The 20,376-nt window shown below is 36.4% G+C and overlaps 1 protein-coding gene across 5 annotated transcripts; it reads right to left on the bottom strand.

Moving 5' to 3' along the window:
* Window positions 1-6,686: 6,686 nt before the first annotated feature.
* DPY30 (dpy-30 histone methyltransferase complex regulatory subunit) lies at window positions 6,687-17,903 on the bottom strand. 5 transcript variants are annotated; one of them, XM_019827707.3, is made up of 6 exons: window positions 17,759-17,903; window positions 15,577-15,676; window positions 15,400-15,471; window positions 15,267-15,314; window positions 9,231-9,373; window positions 6,687-7,029 (listed from the first exon to the last, which is right to left on the bottom strand). In XM_019827707.3, exons 3-6 carry the CDS (start codon window positions 15,433-15,435, stop codon window positions 6,957-6,959), a joined length of 300 nt encoding a protein of 99 aa, XP_019683266.1. In that variant the 5' UTR covers window positions 15,436-15,471; window positions 15,577-15,676; window positions 17,759-17,903; the 3' UTR covers window positions 6,687-6,956. The 5 variants fall into 5 exon arrangements, with proteins under 5 accessions (XP_019683266.1, XP_044910650.1, XP_044910649.1 ...); XM_045054715.1 differs by lacking the exon at window positions 17,759-17,903 and adding an exon at window positions 15,858-16,010; XM_045054714.1 differs by lacking the exon at window positions 17,759-17,903 and adding an exon at window positions 15,777-15,791.
* Window positions 17,904-20,376: the final 2,473 nt, after the last annotated feature.

Here is a 20,376-nt window from a genome sequence, read left to right as displayed (position 1 = left end):
ATTCAAGTGTGATATACCTAGCATCAGTTATTCTCTATGAAAAGGGAATAATTCATTCAAGGAGTGTCCCTAGAATTACAAGAGTTAATAAATGTAAAGAGCCTGACATAGGATGCATACATTTCCTCCTCTTATAAATCCAACTTTTCCACAGAAGTGCCAGGAACAAAGAATTCCTTTAAAATTATAGAGGAATCACAGTAAAGTAGGATATCTTGGACCTCTGAGGAAGTGTTAAATTACTGTCCTGTTCCCATCCCTCCTCCCACCTTGTCAGCTTTAAGGCCCAAGGATCTTGTGTGACATCCCAGGCCTAAAAACCTGGTCAAATACTGGACCATTTCTGACTTTCACACCTTCTTCTACACAGTTAGTTATTAGACAAAAAAAAAAAAAAAAAAAAAAAAAAATTTTAGACTGACCTGTATTTCTTTACTCAATTTTTAACCCTCTCACTTTACCACTAACCTGCCCAAATATAAACATATTTTACAGCCAAAAGAAAAAAAAAATGTGCCAAGTAGTCAATTTAAAGATAACAAAAAGGTGGGCTGGAGCTCTAATTCCATGGTACTCTTCTTGGAATACCAAAACTCAGTGGCAAATGATGACATGGTAGATCGGTAAACTTTTCATCATAAGTTTCAAGAAAACTGTCGATACGGTTAATATGGCATTGATAAGCAGTGGTAGTTCCTCAAGTTAAGGACTCCTAATTGTGTTTCTATGGCCCCAAAAAAGACAGGGAAGGGACACTGGATACAACGAACTGAGAAAGCTTCGTATTTCAGGCTGGCCAAATTAGAAAAACGGATTTGAGTCCTGGCTGTCACTGATCAGCTATGTGATCATGGGCGTCTAGTGATCTAACCTTTTCAAGCCTCAGTGTTCTTATCTGTCAACATACAAAAAATAGTATCTAACTCACAGGCTTGCTGTGAGATTAAGTGAAAATAATCTGAAAACAATTTATAAGCTGTTCTTGGTTTATTCTTATCATTATCCTCTACTCCTAGCAACAACTCTAGGTCTCGTTCCAAACTGGTAGTTTAATTTAAATTTAAGCTTCCTCCCTATGGAAATGCTCTGTTGAAGGCTTCTTTCCCCCAAAGGAGTTTTCTTCCTGGTCAAACTCAGCAAAGACCACAATGCCAACAGAAGTGAAAGGTTAAAAGATCTACTATTATCTCTAGAATGCTCTAAAAATATCCCATCATTATTCCTCCTGTCCATCTTTTATTCAAGAACAGACTCTTGAAAGAAATATGTTGAAACTATTCACTTACCTCCCTTTAAATTAATGGAGATCCATATAATGCAAAATATTCATTTCATATCCTAGGAGAAGCCTGTGTGGCAATACTGTGCAATTCCTGTGTTACATCCTGTATTATATACAATTTCCATTATATCCACCAGGGGTTTGGATTTGACACTCCATAAACATCAGTCACAGCAAAGGGCAAGGAAGAATTCCTCACTAATACAGTCCTTATGAAGCACAGACTTTAATAAATAAGGCACCACTAGTCCCAGAACCCAACATTCATAGCCCAACATATTTTCTGAAACAGCATGTCATATATTCACTGCATCAGTCTGTACTAGCAAACAACTAACACAACCACAATACCCATCAATATGAGTCTTGTTAAAGTAGGATATATCCACACATATGCACCCGTTAAAAAGAATAGGTGGTGCTATATACTGGTATGGAAAGCTTTAAAAAAAATTTTTTTAAAGCAAACTGGAAAACAATGTTTAAAGTATCCTATGATTAATGTAAAAATGAATACTTGTAAGTATTCTCATACACTTGCATATATACAGATTACCTCCAGAAGGAAACACAATAATTTGTAAAGGTACTTGTTTAGGTGGCCAAAGCATAAGGATGGACAAAAGATTAAACTTGTGCCATCTACATATATACCTACACACACACACACACACACACACACACACACACACACACACTACTTTACTTACATCTTTAGACTTCATGTTTGGAATCTACATGACAATATTAAATTGACCATTTTTATAATTTATTTATCCATGGTTGGCAGCTTGAGGAGCAGCCTACTACTTACTAAAACCCCCATATCTGAAAAATATTCTAGAATAAAACTACAGAGTTTTGGACAAATCAACATTGAGAGAAGACTTTAACATAAAGATGCTCTTTTGATTTCAATTAAAACTGGTACTCTTAAGGGGCACCTGGGTGGCTCAGTTGGTTGAGCGTCTTACTCTTGATTTCAGCTCAGGTCATGATCTCATGGTTCATGGGTTCGAGCCCCACATGGGGCTCTGTGCTGACAGCAGGAAGCCTGCTTGGGATTCTGTCTCCCTCCCTCTCCGCCCCTTCCCCACTCATGCTTGTTCTCGCTCTCAAAAATAAATAAAAATAAATTTTTAAAAATGGTACTCTAAGAAAGACAAATACCATTATGATTTCACTTATAGGCAGAATCTAAAAAACAAAACAAATGAATAAACAAAAAACCAGAAACAGACACATAAATACAGAGAACAAACTGATGGTTGCCAGAGGGGAGAGGGTTGGGGGAACGAGCAAAAACTGGTAGAGTGGGAGGTGCAGGCTTCCAGTGATGGAATAAGTCACAGGGTGGAAAGGAACAACACAGGGAATATATATAGCCAATGATACTGTAATAGTGTTGTGTGGTGAAAGAAAGTAGCTATACTGTGAGCACAGCAAAACTTAGAGTTGCAAATCACTATGTTGTAAACCTGAAACTAATGTAACATTGTGTCAACTATACTTCAGTTAAAAAAAAAAATTTAACTAGTACTCTAATTGTCAGTCAACTTTGCCCTTCCATTAGAAGTCAAATTTTATAAGTAATGTCTATTAAACACTTAACTATGTACCTGACACTAAGCTAACTACAGATTTAGTGATTCCTATTGAGATGAAAATTTGTTCACTTCTAATTTTTCGGAAAAAAATTTTCAAACCTTTTGTCAAATGTATTGTTAATATTATTTAGAATTCCCAGAAATGAAACAACTGAGTCAAAAGATTTAGGGTTTTTTGTTTTTTTGTTTTTTTTAAGTCTGACAAGAGGGTTTTTTTGAAAGAAAATTCATGTTCATCACTTCCTAGCCTTTTTATCTCTGGTGACCTATTTTCCACTATTATATTACTTTCCTAATTTAAATTTAGAGATTTTTAAACAAATAGATTCTCAGTGATAGCCATTTACAGCTTTCATCTTCGTCCTTCATTTCTACAGGTTGATGACAGGTATCGGGCATCCAATTTGTTAATGCCTTTTTGGAATCCAGTCCAGAAAAATATCTGGCTACAATATTTTATGCTATCCCTATGACCATTCTATCAGGAAGCAGGAAGTTATCAATCCTAAAATCTCACTATACCTTCTCCTAAATGAGATTTAAGCAAAGGTTCAATATTCTTTCTATAGGATTGTCAGAATTAAGTAGACAATATCATTCTATCCAACCCATTTTTCTTTTTTTTTCGATTCAAGGTCTCCATTTCCTCTATGAATCTATGCCTAATTTGCTCTCCTCATCTTCCCACTAAGCTATCTACCAACATAATTCACACATTCTCTGTAACACGTAGCACTTCTTACTCTATTTCTATAGTTGTTTACTAAACAATAACCTACCCAAATAAGTGTTCAAAGGGTAGGAATGCCTTCTATAATGTAATTGCCAGCTACACATAAAATACCTCATCAAAGTGTAGTGGAAACTTTCTTAACTGGTTTCTACTTCACTAACTTACTGGAGTAAGTGATGCTCTCCATTCCCATAGTCAAATATAAGTTGAACTCTTGAAGGTTATAGACTACACTCTTTAGGAAAGTCTCACATTATTACAATCTCCTCCCAGGTTTATGTACATAACTTACAAGAGTCCATTGTGTTCTCCAGTTGACTTATACCAGTTGTACTAGGTACAACCACTACACAATTTAATCAAATATTACATAAACTAATGAAATGCAAACACATAATGCAAAAGAGCTACAAAAATTAGGTGGAATACTCTGGAAAGACTAAGTAAAAACTGCCAAATTAGAGGCAGATAAGATGACTGAAGCCTGGAGAAAAAAAATCATTAAAAAATTATAGGATTCTACAAATTACTTCTTAAATGTCTAAAATAATCCTCTACTTTCAGAAAAAACCTAAAACTGGAATTTTCAGACCATACATTACAGAAGTGGTTTGAGGAAGAAAAACGAAACAGAATTCTAAGCAGAGAACCCACACCCAAGAAAAGATTGAAAAAAAAATATTATCAGGTTAAAAAGATTTATATTTTTTTTAAGTTTAAAAAAAATTGTTCAGTGTCATTGAGGCTTCCCTACCATGACTCGCTTTTCCGTCTACCAACTAGATAAAAGGCCTCCTACTGTACACACACAAGGGCAAACTGATTTTCCCCCAAAGAAAAATTGTAAGCACCCCTGAGAACATTAAAGCAGAGGGTAACATAGCATTAAGGGAAGGTAATATAGCATTAATCTGGGTTTGAATCCCTGCCCCAAACTTATTTCCCCTTGAGCAAGTTAAAAAAAATCTCACTCTTCTCATCTAAAAGTGAGTTATTAAAATTAAATCTACCTCACAGGGTTTGAAGATTATATCACAATTCATGTATTTAGCATGGGTGCCTGGTACATGATAAGCATTCAGTAAGAAGCATGTGTACTACCAGCACAAAATATGCCTATTCTCAGCTATAACTTTTAAAAGGATCAATTTCAAGATTGAGTAATTTAAACCCCATCTCAAAGAGAATTTAGAACACCAGAAATAATGTAGCACTAGGCAGAGTACTGCATTACTTCAAAGTGGTCATTAACCAGAGGTGTATATCAGAATGGCTTAAAGAGCTTTTGTCAAAGTCAGAAGCCCAGGCTTGATCACAATTGAATCAGGCTCTCCAGGACTATTTATATATGAAACAAATATGAAAAGTTCCCTAAGTGGCTCTGATGTGAGTCACAGGTGAAGAACTGCTGTCAAGATGATAAAATTATTGGTGCTTTAATAAAAATTACCCAGTTACTACTTAATCAAATGTTAAAAATGTCACTAAAAAGACTCAGGCAGATTAATGTAGGAGCTAGCCAAATAACCAAAATGAATCGGATAGAATTAATATTTGTGGAAACTATAAGCAAGAGATCCCAATCTTTACAGGTTTTTCCTATTCAAATATATAGATATGCAATTTTAAATCAAAACCATGTCACCTCCCCACAAGTGTCACTCCTATTGAAATAAGCTTTTGCTGCATTAAAGTGAACTGTAAGACAGGAGTGCCAGGGTGGCTCAGTAGGTTAAGCATCTAACTTTGACTCAGGTCATGATTTTGCAGTCTGTGAATTTGAGCCCCACATTGGGCTCTGTGCTCAGAGCCTGGAGCCTGCTTTGAATTGTTTCCCTCTCTCTGCCCCTCCCCCACTCACATTCTGTCTCTCTCTCAAAAATAAACATTTTAAAAAATAAAAAAAAATTTAAAAAGTGAACTTTAAGACATACGTCATTAGCATTTAATTCCTAACTTGGCCCTCACATGATTAGTTTTAATACACTTCCAAAGCAAGCTTTTTCTTTTTTTTTTAAAGTAAACTCTATGCCCAATGTGGGGCTCAAACTCATGACCCTGAGATTAAGAGTTGCATGCTCTACCAACTGATCCAGCCATGTGCCCCTAAACCAGGGCTTCCCAACCTTAGCACTGGTTGATATTTTGAGCTGGGTAATTCTTGGGGACAGGTGGGGCACACAGCTTGTCCTATGTATTATAAGATATTTAGCAGCATTTCTGGCCTTTATCCACCAGATGCCAGTAAAACTCCGTATTACTTCAGTTGTGATAACCAAATTGTTTCTAGACATTAGCAAATGTCCTCTGGGGTGAGAGAGCAAAGTCACTCCCCACTGAGAATCACTTCCCCTAATGAATATTTCTCCTGCCTGGCTTTCTTCAGACAATTTTTTTTTTTTTCTGAGCTAATGAGTTATTTAATTTCTTCATATAGGACAAAGTGAGCAGACCCCCAGAAAGGACTGGCTGGTGTTTTCTATTGCAAAAAGCAGCAATGATGTTAACTTGCACAAGTACTTCTCACTGAGCTATCAACAACACATTGGCAGAACTGGGTTTGAATGCCATTCAAGCACTTACCAGCAGTGTGGTCTTGAGCAAGTCACTTAACCTCTCCAAAGGTTTCATCTGCAAAATGGGAATAACAATATCTACTTTGTAGAGTTGCTAATGTTAAAGATAATTTAAGTAAAATAGTACTTATGCCTGACACACAGAATTGCAACAAACGACAGCTGTTATTGTATTACCATAAAGGTTTAGAGCAATGAAGGATATTGTACACCGTCCACAATGCCTCTATCAGTACTCCAACTTCATTATGCATTAGAATCACCTGTAATGTTAAAAACTGAAGATGCCCAGATCCCACCCTCCAGGAGGTCCAGGGACAACAAAGAGAAAAACTGGCTGAGATTGTTATGTTAAACTTGACTCTGTTGTATTTTCATGCTGTTGTAAAATTCTGCAGCATTCTAAGACCCAAGAAAGAAGCAATTCATGAAAATAACTGAACCATATAAAATATTTGTCATAGAGAACAAAAACTACTTTCAAATAATGACGTTTTAACAGTTTATTTTGAAGGTCATTTTAAAAACAAAGTTAAAGACAATCTGAGAAAAAAATTGCACAGAATACACTCATTAAATAAGTATTGTGATTAAATCAAAATAAGGGAAATGTTTTCTTCTGCAATTCCGGAAATAAGTTCTGTTGTCCTGAAGGTTCTTATACTTCCAAAAGGGGGGGAAATCTTGGCAATTAAAGCTGCCTCTTAATCATGTAAATCTACAGTAGAAACAAAATTTTTTCTGTTCTTCCCAATAAGTCAGTTTCGATCTTCAAACTGTGCCTTGTTTTTTAAAAGATATGATGCTAGAAATTCAATGGGATTTGGTGGTCTGGAAGGGAAAAGAAATCCAAAATTTAGAAATTTATATTCTAGGTGTATTAATTTAAATGTATTATTCCATTAACAAAAACACATCTTTTTAAATTTAATTTTCATTTTACACTCAAAGGCCATTTGTAGTAAACATGGTAAGTGAAACAGACAAGCAAGTCAGTCAACAATATGGTTTAAAGAGGCTGAGATTTTTGTATGACTTAAATCTGGTTATAAACTCAATTCTAAAACACAAAGTTTCAAAAATGTAATGTTTGACAGTGGGATGACGATTACCCAGGATATTGAAATAAGGACTTAAAGGGGTCACCAGGGAGAACTCTGGGGTGCTGACAGTACTCAGGTTCTTGATCTGACTGCAAGTTTTGTGGGTATGTTTGGACTCTGAAAATTCATCGAAGTGTACACCTATGACATGCACAATTTTCTCCACAAGTATCATCCTTCAATAAGAGTACAAAACCAATATAGGAAAATGGCTGTAGCATCACTGAGACGAGTGGATGAACTCCCAAAAAACGAATCGAAGGGATCAACATTCATTTGGACAAGTAAGTTCTATTATATTTTAAGTCACCTGTATTTTACTTCAAATATTTAAATCAATAATAATTCTAATACTGCTACCCTATAGCACACCTGAGAAGTTAAAACATATTTTTTAGAATTAAGAGGTGGGAGAATGGGGAACTGGAGAAAGGTGGTCAAAAGGCACACACTTCCAGTTACAAGATGAATAAGCACCAGGGGTGTGATATCTGACACGATGACCTCGGCTAACACTGCTGTGTGAGAGACAGCAAAGTTGTTGAGAGTAGAATCTTAGAGTTCTCATCACAAGGAGAATTTCTTTTCATTTGTTTTTTTCCTTTTTATTGCATCTATGTGAGATGAAGGATGTTAACTAAATGCACTGTGGTAATCATACCACAATATATGTAAATCAAACCACCGTGGTATATACCTTAGGCTTATACAGTGATATATGCCAATTATTTCTCAATAAAACTAGGAAAAAATGTTAACAGAAGATGTCATTTCCTATTTATCACTTTTCCAAAGATTATGCTTGCTGAAAAAAGAAGATGAAAGATGAAAAATTGGGGGAATCAGGTATTTAAAATCCTACTATGAAAAGGCGTATTTAGAATTCATTTACAGTGATCTCAAAACATTCCCTTACCATTTTAAATAGCCTTTTGAACTGCCTAGACATAAACAACATTTTTCACATAATATTTATGGTTAATTTCATGAATAATTTTGCCAGAATTCCTTCCTTAAAAATGGTTTTTAATAATAGCATGTTACTTAAAAACTTCTTCAAATTTTTCCTTCTAGCATTTAAAGTAATATTTATAATTTCTAATATATTGGATTTCTGTAAACAACAAGAAAATATAAAAGATGCCCATATTTTAATTGACAGAATTAGAGCCGAGACATAACTTGCAGTCATAAATAAATCCTCTTTTATACGTATAACTAATTTATAAAAACATTTTCCCTATTGGATTTGCTTATACAAAAAGAATTTAGGTAGAATTACTAGGAAAAAACATGTACAGAAAAAACTGTAATGTTGCTAATAAATATAAATCAAAATACCTTGACAAGAAAAGTTAACAGTCACGCTGTTAAAACTATGATAATGGAAGAAACTTAAGGATAAGTTTTTGGATGGAAAAATGGTATTATGTGTTAAACACTATAAAAAGAGTCATGTTCCTCAAACTTGCAAATCAACTCTTGGAAATTTATCATAAGAAAGTAATGAAACAAAAGCAAAAGAGGCATGAAAACATATAACACAGGTCACCTGCTAACCTATAATAACAAAGGAAATTGGACCTAAGAGCTCAACAATAAGAAAATGGCTAACTGCAATACTGTTATAATTATAATCACAAAGCCTATGCAGAGATATGGAAAAAGTTTTAGTTTATAATATTAAGTAAAAAGGAGATAAAATTACATGTACACAATTGCAAATCTTTACAAATATGCATATGATCTAAGATCAGTAGAGATAAATGAAAGTGTCTTAATTGATGATATTAGGGCTGACTTTTATTTTATTAACTCTTTATATTGCAAGAAATAATTAAACATAACTAATGATAACTAATGAGATTTCACTTAGGGAAGCCTTTATTTTGCTTTCTCCAGGAACTCCATTTGCAGACACTATCTTACCTTTCTTTTGCAAGCACAGCCAGTCCCTGTAATAATATAGGCACAACTGTCTGATCCAGGTAGGCACGAGTTGGCAAAGACTGAAGATCCACTTTCTGTTTTGATGACTTTTCTGCATTAATCTTCTCATTGTCTACTATCCTCTAGTGGATTCAAAAAACACGCATGTATATTACAAATAACTAGATTGAGTGCTAAACAAAAAATAATGGAAATATGACATGAGTAGAAAAGGCAAATCAATGACCAGAGAGTTGGTATGGTAGGGCAAATCTCTCTGCCAAAATAAAATCAGACCCATCTCTAAATTTCATTTAAGCCTTTCTTCTCTGAAGGCACCATAGTGTCTATTCTTTTAATGTCTTATCTCTAGATTCTATTCTTTCTCTCTCTCTTTCTGCCTGTTTAGGAATAAATACAAGTGCTTTTTCTTTCTTTCATAAGAATACTTTCCTGGGGCGCCTGGGTGGCGCAGTCGGTTAAGCGCCCGACTTCAGCCAGGTCACAATTTCGCGGTCCGTGAGTTCGAGCCCCGCGTCAGGCTCTGGGCTGATGGCTCGGAGCCTGGAGCCTGTTTCCGATGCTGTGTCTCCCTCTCTCTCTGCCCCTCCCCCGTTCATGCTCTGTCTCTCTCTGTCCCAAAAATAAATAAAAAACGTTGAAAAAAAAATTTTTTTTTAAAAAGAATACTTTCCTACAGTATGCTTCAAAAAATATGGACGTGACAATAAGTAGCACTGAATCACAGTGAGAAAGCTAGTCCTGTTTCAATTCTTTCATCACAGGCAGTTATCAAGGATAAGTCTCACTTCCGTAGTAATAGGTGTGTAACACTTTAGCAACACTTGCTAAACTCTTAACAGAGAGAGCAGGCTTCAGGCTCAGAGTTTTCCAATGGCAATAGAATATAGCTAAAACTTATCCCCACCATTTCACATTCACTATTTTCTTGTTTATGGTTATCCTCTATCAAATGAGAATGTTTTTCCATTGGTTTCTTTTTTAAAGAAATGCATTCATGATTTTTAAAAGTGAACAGAATTAAGAAAAAATATTAAGTAAATGATAGTCAAAAAATGAGGATCATATGGAAAAGATCATTAATGTGATATTTAAATGATGTTTAAGAAACAACTTATACTATTACTCCTAGAAACCCCCAAATTTAGGTCTTTCACATAGATTCATCTGACATCTTTACTGAAAAACTTTGCATTCTTTTACAAATCGACCATTTTAGAAATTTAGAAATAAGTGGCTATCTACAAGACAAACCACTATTAAGAACACTTTCATTTAAATAAACTTTTGGGGCACATGGAGGACTTAGTTACTGGAGCATGCAACTCTTAATCTCAGGGTTGTGGGTTCAAGCCCCACGTTGGGGGTATAAATTACTTAAAATCTTTTTTAAAAAATGAACTTTTGGGGCACCGGGGTGGCTCAGTCGGTTGAGCATCCGACTTCGGCTCAGGTCATGATCTCACAGTCTGTGGGTTCAAGCCCCGCGTTGGGCTCTGTGCTGACAGCTCAGAGCCTGGAGCCTGCTTGCGATCCTGTGTCTCCCTCCCTCTCTGCCCCTCCCTCACTCTCACTTTGTCTCACTCTGTCTCTCAAAAATAAATAAATGTAAAAAAAATTTTTTAAAAATGAATTTTGCTTCAATCATACTCAAACTGGATATAAATGAGTCAATGACAACAAAGAAACATTTTCTAGACTTAGCTTTTTTAGACAATTTTATTTTGTAAAAAGTGGTAAAAAACAAAAAAAAACTTTAATCATATACCTACAATATATATGTACTATGATTTCCAAAGACACTTCCCACAACTATGTCAGGCAACTACTCTAATCAGGCTCATGATTTTTCCATCTTATTTTGAGACTTAGTAAGATGATAATGTTCTGTACTTAATGTATAAAATATCTATTTACTTGCTCATGGGTTAAGAAACTTACTGTTCCTCAGTAAATTTCAACAGATAATGCCCATATGACAAAAACTAGTCAGTTACATGACATTCCAATACCTTCAATAAGGAGGCAATTAATTGCTTCAATTAAGCAATACCTGATTAACTCCTATATATCTTATAATAAAACCCCTTGACCAAAACCTCTCATCTTTCATTCAAATATTTAATGAATATGCACTATGTGCCAACTGCTAATGCTTAATTTTAGTTAAGCCAAAATCCTGAATTAATTTATATATATGTATACACACACACACACACACACACACACACACACACAAATCCACCCCCCTCCAAAAAAAGGTATAAGATGTTAACGGTGTAGAACAATGATCACAAAAACAGGGGGGAAAAAAAGGTGACCCCTCTGATTGTCATAGGCTACTGCTTCCTGCTAGAAAACATATAGGATGCAACGCAGAAAGACCCAAAGCAGAGCTCAGCAATCTCCCCAAGCTGAGAAGACAGACTTGAAACTTCAGGGAGATCAAGACAACTAGAATTTACAGGACAGTGTACTCAAGAGTACATGGAAAGGAGAGAAATGTGCAGAAAGACACTAAAGAGACTGCTTTACAGTCTTCAGGTGAGTACTTATCAGTGCATGGATGTAGGGCAACTACCCAAGGCTAAGGGAAAAAAAGACCTAGAATAAGCAGGAGACAGAATCCCCGGAGCTCACACAAGACCAGGAATAGTTCATGTTCCTGTGACACAAAACTGGAAAACCACATAATATACAGAGCCTTGGGGGAGATGCAAGAGGAGGATATTAGGCCTCAATTAAAGGTCGGTCTGGTCTCACCTGGAAAAGCTTAAAGCAAACCTCAAAGGGATTAAATTGTTTCTCAGTAACTTAACTGTGTCCTAGACCAAAGCTCAAGAATATTTGAAGGAATACAAAAATAACCAGTACCCAACAAGATAAAATGCATAATGCCCAGCCTCCAATAAGAAATCACCAGGCAAGCAAAGAAGCAGGAAACTACTACACATAATGAGGAAAACAATTCAGTCCACAGAAAGAGACCCAGAAATGATACAGATGATAGAATAGGCAATGCCATCAACCAGCTATTATAATATATTCCACATCTCCAAGAAGGGAAAGGAAAACGTAAATAAATTAAGCTAACAGTATTTAAAAATATTTGAAGAAATAATGGCCGAAATTTTTCCAAATTTCATGAAAACTCTAAACCCACAAATCCAAGAAACTCAATGAATCCTAAGCACAAGACGCATAAAAATAATTTAAAAAAAAACACACCAAGACATATCATAATCAAATTATTTAAAACCTGTAATAAAATTAAAAACACCAAGAGAAGACACATTAAGTATGGAGAAGAAAAGACAGAAATGATTGCAGATTTCCTGCCAGAAATAATGTTAGCCAAAGACAACAGAACAAATCTATACCCAGCAAAAATATCTCAAGACAAAAAAAATAAATTAAAAAAATAAACATAAAGACAAAATAATGCTTTTTTTTAAGACACTCAGAAGCTCGAAGACTTCCTTACCAGTAGACCTACACTATAAGAAATGTTAACAGAAGCCCTTAAGGCAGAAGGAAAAGGATGCCGGATGGAAATCTCCATCTACACAAAAGAATGAAGAGTCAAGATGGTAAATATGGTAAATGGTAAATAAGTGAGTAAATGTGAAATATTCCTTTTTCTTATTGTTTAAATCTCTTTAAAGACAACTTTTTAAAGAAAATAAAAATAATGAGGGGCACCTGGGTGGCACAGTCAGTTAAGGGAGCAGCAACACTTGATTTTGACTCCAGTCATGATCTCATGGTTCAAGAGTTTGAGCCCTGGATCCAGCTCTGCACAGTGAGCCTGCTTGGGTTTTTCTCTCATTCTCTCTCTCTCCCCACCCCCCGCTTGCACTCTCTCTTTCTTTCAAAAACAAACAAATAAACTTTAAAAAATAAAAAAAATAAAAATAATGGGGGCGCCTGGGTGGCTCAGTCAGTTGAGTGACCGACTTTGGCTCAGGTCTTGATCTCATGGTTAGTGAGTTCAGCCCTGCATTGGGCTCTGTGCTGACAGCTTGGAGCCCAGAGCCTGTCTTTGGATTCTGTGTCTCCCTCTCTCTCTGTCCCTCCACGACACGCACTCTGTCTCTCTCTGCCTCTCAAAAATAAAGAAAACTAATAAAAAAAAATTTTTAATAAATTAAAAAAAAATAAAAATGAGTTATGGTATTTATAAAATATGTAGAAGATATATAACAATAGCACAAAGGCCAGTTGAAAGACAATGGGAGAACACTGTCGTTAAGGTTCTTACACTGCACACTAAAAGAAATAATACCACTTGAAGGTAAATTGTTAAGCTAGACTTGCATGCTATAAACCATAAAGCAAGCCCCCAAAAAGAAATTAGGAAACAAAATGGAGTAAGACAGAAAGTAGCAGCAACTGTAGTGGTTTCCAGACTTTCAGATACCACAAACAACAAATTCAAAATTACACAATTAACGAAGGAACCAACATAGGGAAATGAACTCTATTTTCCAAAGTAAAAACTTACTAATAAATAAATATATATTCTTTTACTACCACCATTAATTCATAAGAGAATGGGCTTTTTTAAAACATTTTTTAATGTTTATTTATTTTTGAGAGAGAGAGAGAGAGAAGGGAGGGGCGGGGAGACACAGAATCCGAAGCAGGCTCCAGGCTCTGAGCTGTCAGCACAGAGCCCGACGTGGGGCTCAAACTCAGGAATTGCGTGATGGTGACCTGAGCCACCCAGGTGCCCCAAGAGAATGGGCATTTTTAAATTATAAAAGCAGGAAGACCAATCACCAAACAATGTATCATTATCAAATACTCCCTCCGCTCATTTTTTCCTCACTTTTCCATGGAAATTGGTCTGAGGACTTGAGAGAAACACTTTGGGAAACACTGCTGTACCGTATCACGGCTCTGCCTTCGTACACAAGCACCATCACAGAAAGATTGTGCTGATGCCTTAAAAGAAGTTTCTTAAAGGAATAGAACACAAACTGGTGTAATTACTTTACACAAAGTTTTCTTTTGTGTAAATAGTAGCTGCTACTATTATTACTTCGCTTGGAAATACTCCTGCACTCATTTATCCAAACTTAATCACTGGCAAGGTCTTTCCCTATTTTTTTTTCCTCCCCCAATAAAACATACACATCTCCTGGAAGCCTCTATTTTCCTAACCAATCCCACCCAGCCTTGCCTAATTCATTTGCTCTAGCATTTACTCATTCATTTACAAAATAACTTCTACTTCTTTTAATTGTTGTTGTTTATTTATTCTTGAGTGAGACAGTGCATGAGGGAGGGAGAGGCAGAAAGAGAGGGAGACACACAATTTGAAGCAGGCTCCAGACTCAGAGCTGTCAGCACAGAGCCCCCACATGGGACTCGAACCCAGAGCGGTGGGATCATGACCTGAACTAAAGTGGGATGCTTAACCCACTGAGCCACCCAGGCACCCCTAACTTCCACTTTTAAACAACCTCCTAGCACTTATATGCAAAAGTTCTGGGAAAGTATATCCACTTGTGTATGTTTTTTGTGTGTACTCTTTGAATTCAGATTTCATTGTGTAAGACAAAAACAATGTCTATTATGTGTGTTACAGCTTCCAAAGGCATCTACTACTGAACGCAAAAAGAACACAACATTTATTCATTCCACCAGCACACTATTCTGCTACAAAGACAATGGGTGTAATTTTAATGCGCAATTTTTCCAAAGAATATCCCAACAGATTCATCAATAGCCACCAAGCAAAAACGATTCTAACAGTCTCCATTGGTGACGCATGTTTGTTTCTTTATATCACTTTCAGTTCAAACTCTTGACTCAAAAGTAATTTGGACTTCTGTATACCACGAAGCATTAGCACCACTAATAAAACAAGCTACCCATAACTTGATACTGTTTGGTTCATGCTGAGATAAAAGTTTTCCCTTGTGCAAAGCAACCTGGTAAAAATGGATCCTAAGTTTTCTCCAGCACGTAAGAGACGCTCAGAAACGGCAAAAGAACTGGGCGAATTACCTCGACATTGTCTGTAAGACCGTACTCAGAGTGAGGGTTTTCTGCAACCTAGAAAACAAAACACAGGTCACTGAGACACGAGCCGCCCCTTCTCGCTGCACACCGCCACCCTGAAGCCAGGGCCTCCTGGTACCTGCGTCTGTCCCTCCAGCATCTGCTCTGGCTCCATGGCGGACCCTGCAAGTCACAATCCCCGGAAACCAGTCTTGGAAAACAAGAAGAACGGCGAGTTACCCGGGAGATTTCAACACGAAGATGCCAGGATGGAGTCCAGCCCAGCCCAGCCCCCGACCCCGCCCCTCACCCCCACCTGGGCGCGGGAGCACCCGGAGCAGTAGAGGAGCAAGGTGGGACAGTCCAAGACAGGGCGCCCGCATCAGGTCCGGAAGCTCCGCGGTAGTCCCAAGAACCTAGAAGAAGTGGGAAAAGGGGGAAAGGGAGCTGATTACCCGCGCCCAAGCCGCTCGTTCTTATGAGCCCTGCACCGCGCCACCAACTCCCAGCACAAACCGCTTCAGCCGTAAGTGACGGATGTCGCACGACTGCCGCGCCTGCGCAGAACTCCCCAGCCGAACTGGGGCGGGGTGGTACCTTCGTCCTGTCCTGAGTTTACGTTGCACTGTGCGGTCCGCAGTGTCCTGGTCAAAATGTGGCCCAAGAGGTCGCGAGAGACTCGTCCTTCAACTTGCCCACTCAAGGCAAGATCCATCCCAGCTGCAGACCCAGTGACCACCGCAACTGGCAGGAGTTCAGCCCGCCATGCCGCGGTGCTGCCTGAAAGCTTCTGCCGAAGCCCTTCCGCGCGGAAGCAAAATCACCCACCCGCTGGGTGGTTTTTATTAAAAAAATCAGACCTAAGCTAAGCAGTCTACGAAAGAATGTCGGTGTTTTACTCTAAACAGATGGGGGAAGAAGCAGTGTTTAGGGGTTTCATGGTAAGCTCTGGTCAAGTCCTTAAATCTGTGAATATGCGATGTTAAAGCTATTTTACACTTGTATCAAAATTAGCAAAAAGCAACCTGCTTTCCAAAGTGTGATACTATTGATACTATTGTATTTGTAAAAAAACACAAAGGATAATATGCCTCCTACATTACAATTTGTAAATAGCAAACAAGATTGTTTTAATTTCAATAAATTCCATTTATTTTAATGTAAATAAAAGTGATACACTGAAGTTCCTACCTTTGATTCAACAATCCCATTTGTAGCTGCACTTGTAATATGAAAATTTGGAAACTTCATATGGAATATTTGGAGACTAAATATGTCATTTCAACATAAAGGAATGTAAACTATTAAAAGTCATTACTCTAGAAATACAGAAATATTTATGATTATAATATTACATTTTGAAAAAGGTAGAATACAACTTTATTTTGCTACTCTGCAAAAACTGAATTGCTAAAGATCTGAAATAAATTTGTTTAGTAACTAGACTTGTGGGTACATTTTTAAAGTTTAATTTTGTAAAGTATACTTGATTAGTATTGTAATTGGTGGTAGTTACCATGTGGCACTTTGAGGATTTTTCATGTAGGACTGATGCAAAGATGTGGATGCATAAGTGTAGGAAATAGAAATTGACAACTACATATATTAAGATTAAATACTTTTCAGGCATGGGAAATAACAGCAAATAAGTCTAGAGAATAGTTGGGAAACTTAATAGTTAATGTGGATTACTATATCAGCATATATCCATACATTCCCCAAAACACAATAGGTGCATAATAAATATTTCCAAATTCCAGAAAGTAACTGAGAGCTGCTAATTTATATTTTCTAAATACCAACAGTTTTAGTAAAATGGGAAGTTAGACTGAGCTCCTTCAAGGCAGGGACCTTGTCCTATATAACTTAGTACTTCATAAGGTTCACAGCATATATGGAGTTGATTCATAGTCAAACCTGAGTATGAATATATATGCTGAAACTACTAAAGACTATATATATCTTTGTATATATGCGTGTGTTTGTGTGCTCTCTCTCTCTCTATATATACACACACATATATACATATGTGCTGCTCCTTTTGGTAAATACACGCACACACACACAATTAACTATCAGCCAGGTTTCTCTCAATCTAGAAGAGACTTCTAAGTATGGTTTACAAAAAGCTTCACTAAAATTTTTACATTTACAACTTTTTGAAAAATTCAGAGAAAAAGACATAGCCACAGAGAGGTGGGAGAAAAACATGACAACTACAGATGATTTAAATGAACTAGCACAAAAGTGATAGGAAGTGTAAAGTTACTTGAAGAGACTGCAGAATGCTGAGTGCTTGTATGAAATTAAAGATTCTAAAGAGGATGGGCCCTGAGAACCATAATTATGACAGAAATTTGCAATAATGTGTACTCTCTAGAAAGGGATAAATGAAAAGAATGAGAAAAACATTGAACTCTTATTTGAACTTGGAGTACCAAACTTGGTTCAGCACTCTCTCATCTGCTTCTGTTATGTCCTTCCATTACAGCGCTTACCTCATTCTGCCTTATATATTGTTTGCAGTCAAACACAATTAGATTCTTTAGTTCTTCAAAGGGAAAAATCTTATTACATTCATCTTTGTATTTGTTTCTTATATTCAATAAGTTTTTTTTTCCAAAGAAGTGAATTTATAAGGAAAGCAAGCACTTGCGCCAAAGCACTACTCTAGACTTTCTTTCTTGCGGTTTTAGGGAGACAGTAGTTTAGAGATTCTAGAACTAGAATTCTAGAATCTAGAATAATAAAGACAAATTACTGTGCTTGAACCTTTTTATAGACTTGATGCAAATCCCATTTATAAAATATTAACCTATTAGATGATACCTATTTGGAATAATGCAATATGTGTAGTAGAGAACGCTTGATTTGGGATTAGATGAATATCAGAACCTGGTTCCTTCGCTTGTTTGTCACATGGAAATAAGCAAATACTTGAACTCTTCTGAGCTTCATGTCTTTTCACGTGTAGATTAGGATAACAATTCTTCATGTTGAGGATAAAATGAGATAAAACAGAAGAAACTGCATTGTGTGAAGGTACATAAGTGAAACATTCTATTTTATCTACATTTACTACTTCTTTATAAGACTATGTTCTACCTTTTTTGTTGTTTCTAGTCTTTTTTCTTTTGATTTGTGAGAAAGTGCTCAAATAAAGAGCATGATTCAGCACACACTCATACACACACACAAACACAAATGTCTTTGCAGAGGAATACATAGAATTTATTGACTGTAAATAGACCCTCCTGAGAATAGTCTGTGCACAGGGACACCAACCACCTCTGAAGAAGACCTAGAAATGTATATTCCAGATGTGCTTAATAGCTTTCCAAGGAAGTGTCTTTTGGTGGCTAATATTAGAAGACAACTACTCTACCCATAACTCCCTTGTCTCCATTACCAAACCCCATGCCCAAGCACCCTTACCACCATCCTCATCTCAGAAATGTTGATATACCATGGAACATGTCAAATGGGCTGTTTAAAGACATGAATAGAGTGAATTCAGATTTTTATGATACAGCCATGATCTTAGCAATGAGAGTACTAAAAATAAAAAAGCTAAACTTCCTATAATTCCCAGTCCCTAAATTGTCAATTATTTCCATTTCACATAAGAGGTTGGTTATATTTAGATTTTTCCCCAAAATTTCCTAAGAGATTTTCAATTTTTTTAAAGTGTTGATTTTTAGGGGCACCAGGCTAACTCAAATGGAAAGGCATGTGACTCTTAATCTCAGCGAGTTCAAGCCCCACATTGGGTGTAGAAATTACTTAAAAACAAAATCTTTTAAAAAAGAGTGTTGATTTTATGTTTTATGTTTTCCTTTTACAATCCAAATAACTTAAATGTATGTTTATAAATAGGTCATGAGTTATTAATAAGTACAATATATAAGTATGATATGTTTTAATTTTAAGACACCCAGAGCCATTCCATATTAATACATGTTGAAATCATTTCTCTTTCCCTTTTCTTTCTTTCCTTTCTTTTTTTTTTCTTTTTTTTTTTTTTTTTTTTTTTTTTACATTCTACGCCCAACATGAGGCTAGAACTCACCATTCCAAGATCAAGAGTTGCATGCTCTGACCAAGCTAACCAGATGCCCCAAACCTTTTCTTTTCTTAAAGACAAACTTGGTCAGTAAAATAGAAATTGGTAGTTATGCCACCTAATTTACTACACAATAATACCAGATTATTGTGTAAAGTGTTTCTCTATAGTATCATTATCAGAATGCATTACTGATGTATTCATGTATAAGAGAATGCAGAAAAAAATTGAATTAGAAGTCCAACTAGGGTGAAAAAAAAATCCAACTGGATTCAGGCACCCTGTGAAATGATTTACATATTCTACCACATAATATTCTAATCCCTTATAAAGTAAATACAATTATCCCCATAAAATAATAAAATTGATTCAGAAAATGTCATACAAAGTTACATAACTTACATGGCTAGTTGAAATTTTAACCCAGATCTACCTAATTCCAAAAGTGGTGCTCCTAGCTATGCATAAATAGAGGACAAATGTATTAGTATACTTTGGGATTCCAGTAACAAATCACAACTCCAGTTTGTTAAACAACAAGCAAGACTTTTTGAGTAACAACTGAAACTTCCAGTGGTAATAAGGTGGGTAGCTAACACACTCTATTCATGGCTTGTAAATTTTTTTATGTTTATTTTTTTATTTTTGAGAGAGAGAGTGCAAGCCGGGGAGGGACAGAGAGAGAGGGAGACACAGAATCTGAAGCAGGCTCCAAGCTTCAAGCTGTCAGCACAGAGGCCCACATAGGGCTCGAACTCACAAACCCCACGAGATTATGACCTGAGCCAAAATCGGACTGCTTAACCAGCTGAGCCATCCAGGCACCCTCGTCATAGCTTTTAAGTATTGTGTTTAAGAAATCTCCACTCCCAAGATGGGGCTCTCCTAATGACTCTGAGATCAAGAGTCGCACGCTCCTACAACTGAACCAGCCAGGTGCCTCCAGGCTTAGATTTTATACTGTTTATCTACAAGTTTCTCACCTTCATCTCTTCTATATATCACCTTCATTCTCAGGCTGATTTCTCATGGTCAAGATATTGTTGCTACAAG

This window comes from Felis catus, chromosome A3 (genome assembly GCF_018350175.1).
Source record: "Felis catus isolate Fca126 chromosome A3, F.catus_Fca126_mat1.0, whole genome shotgun sequence".
Taxonomy (NCBI): Eukaryota; Metazoa; Chordata; class Mammalia; order Carnivora; family Felidae; genus Felis; species Felis catus.
This window is presented reverse-complemented; position numbering and strand designations above follow the sequence as displayed.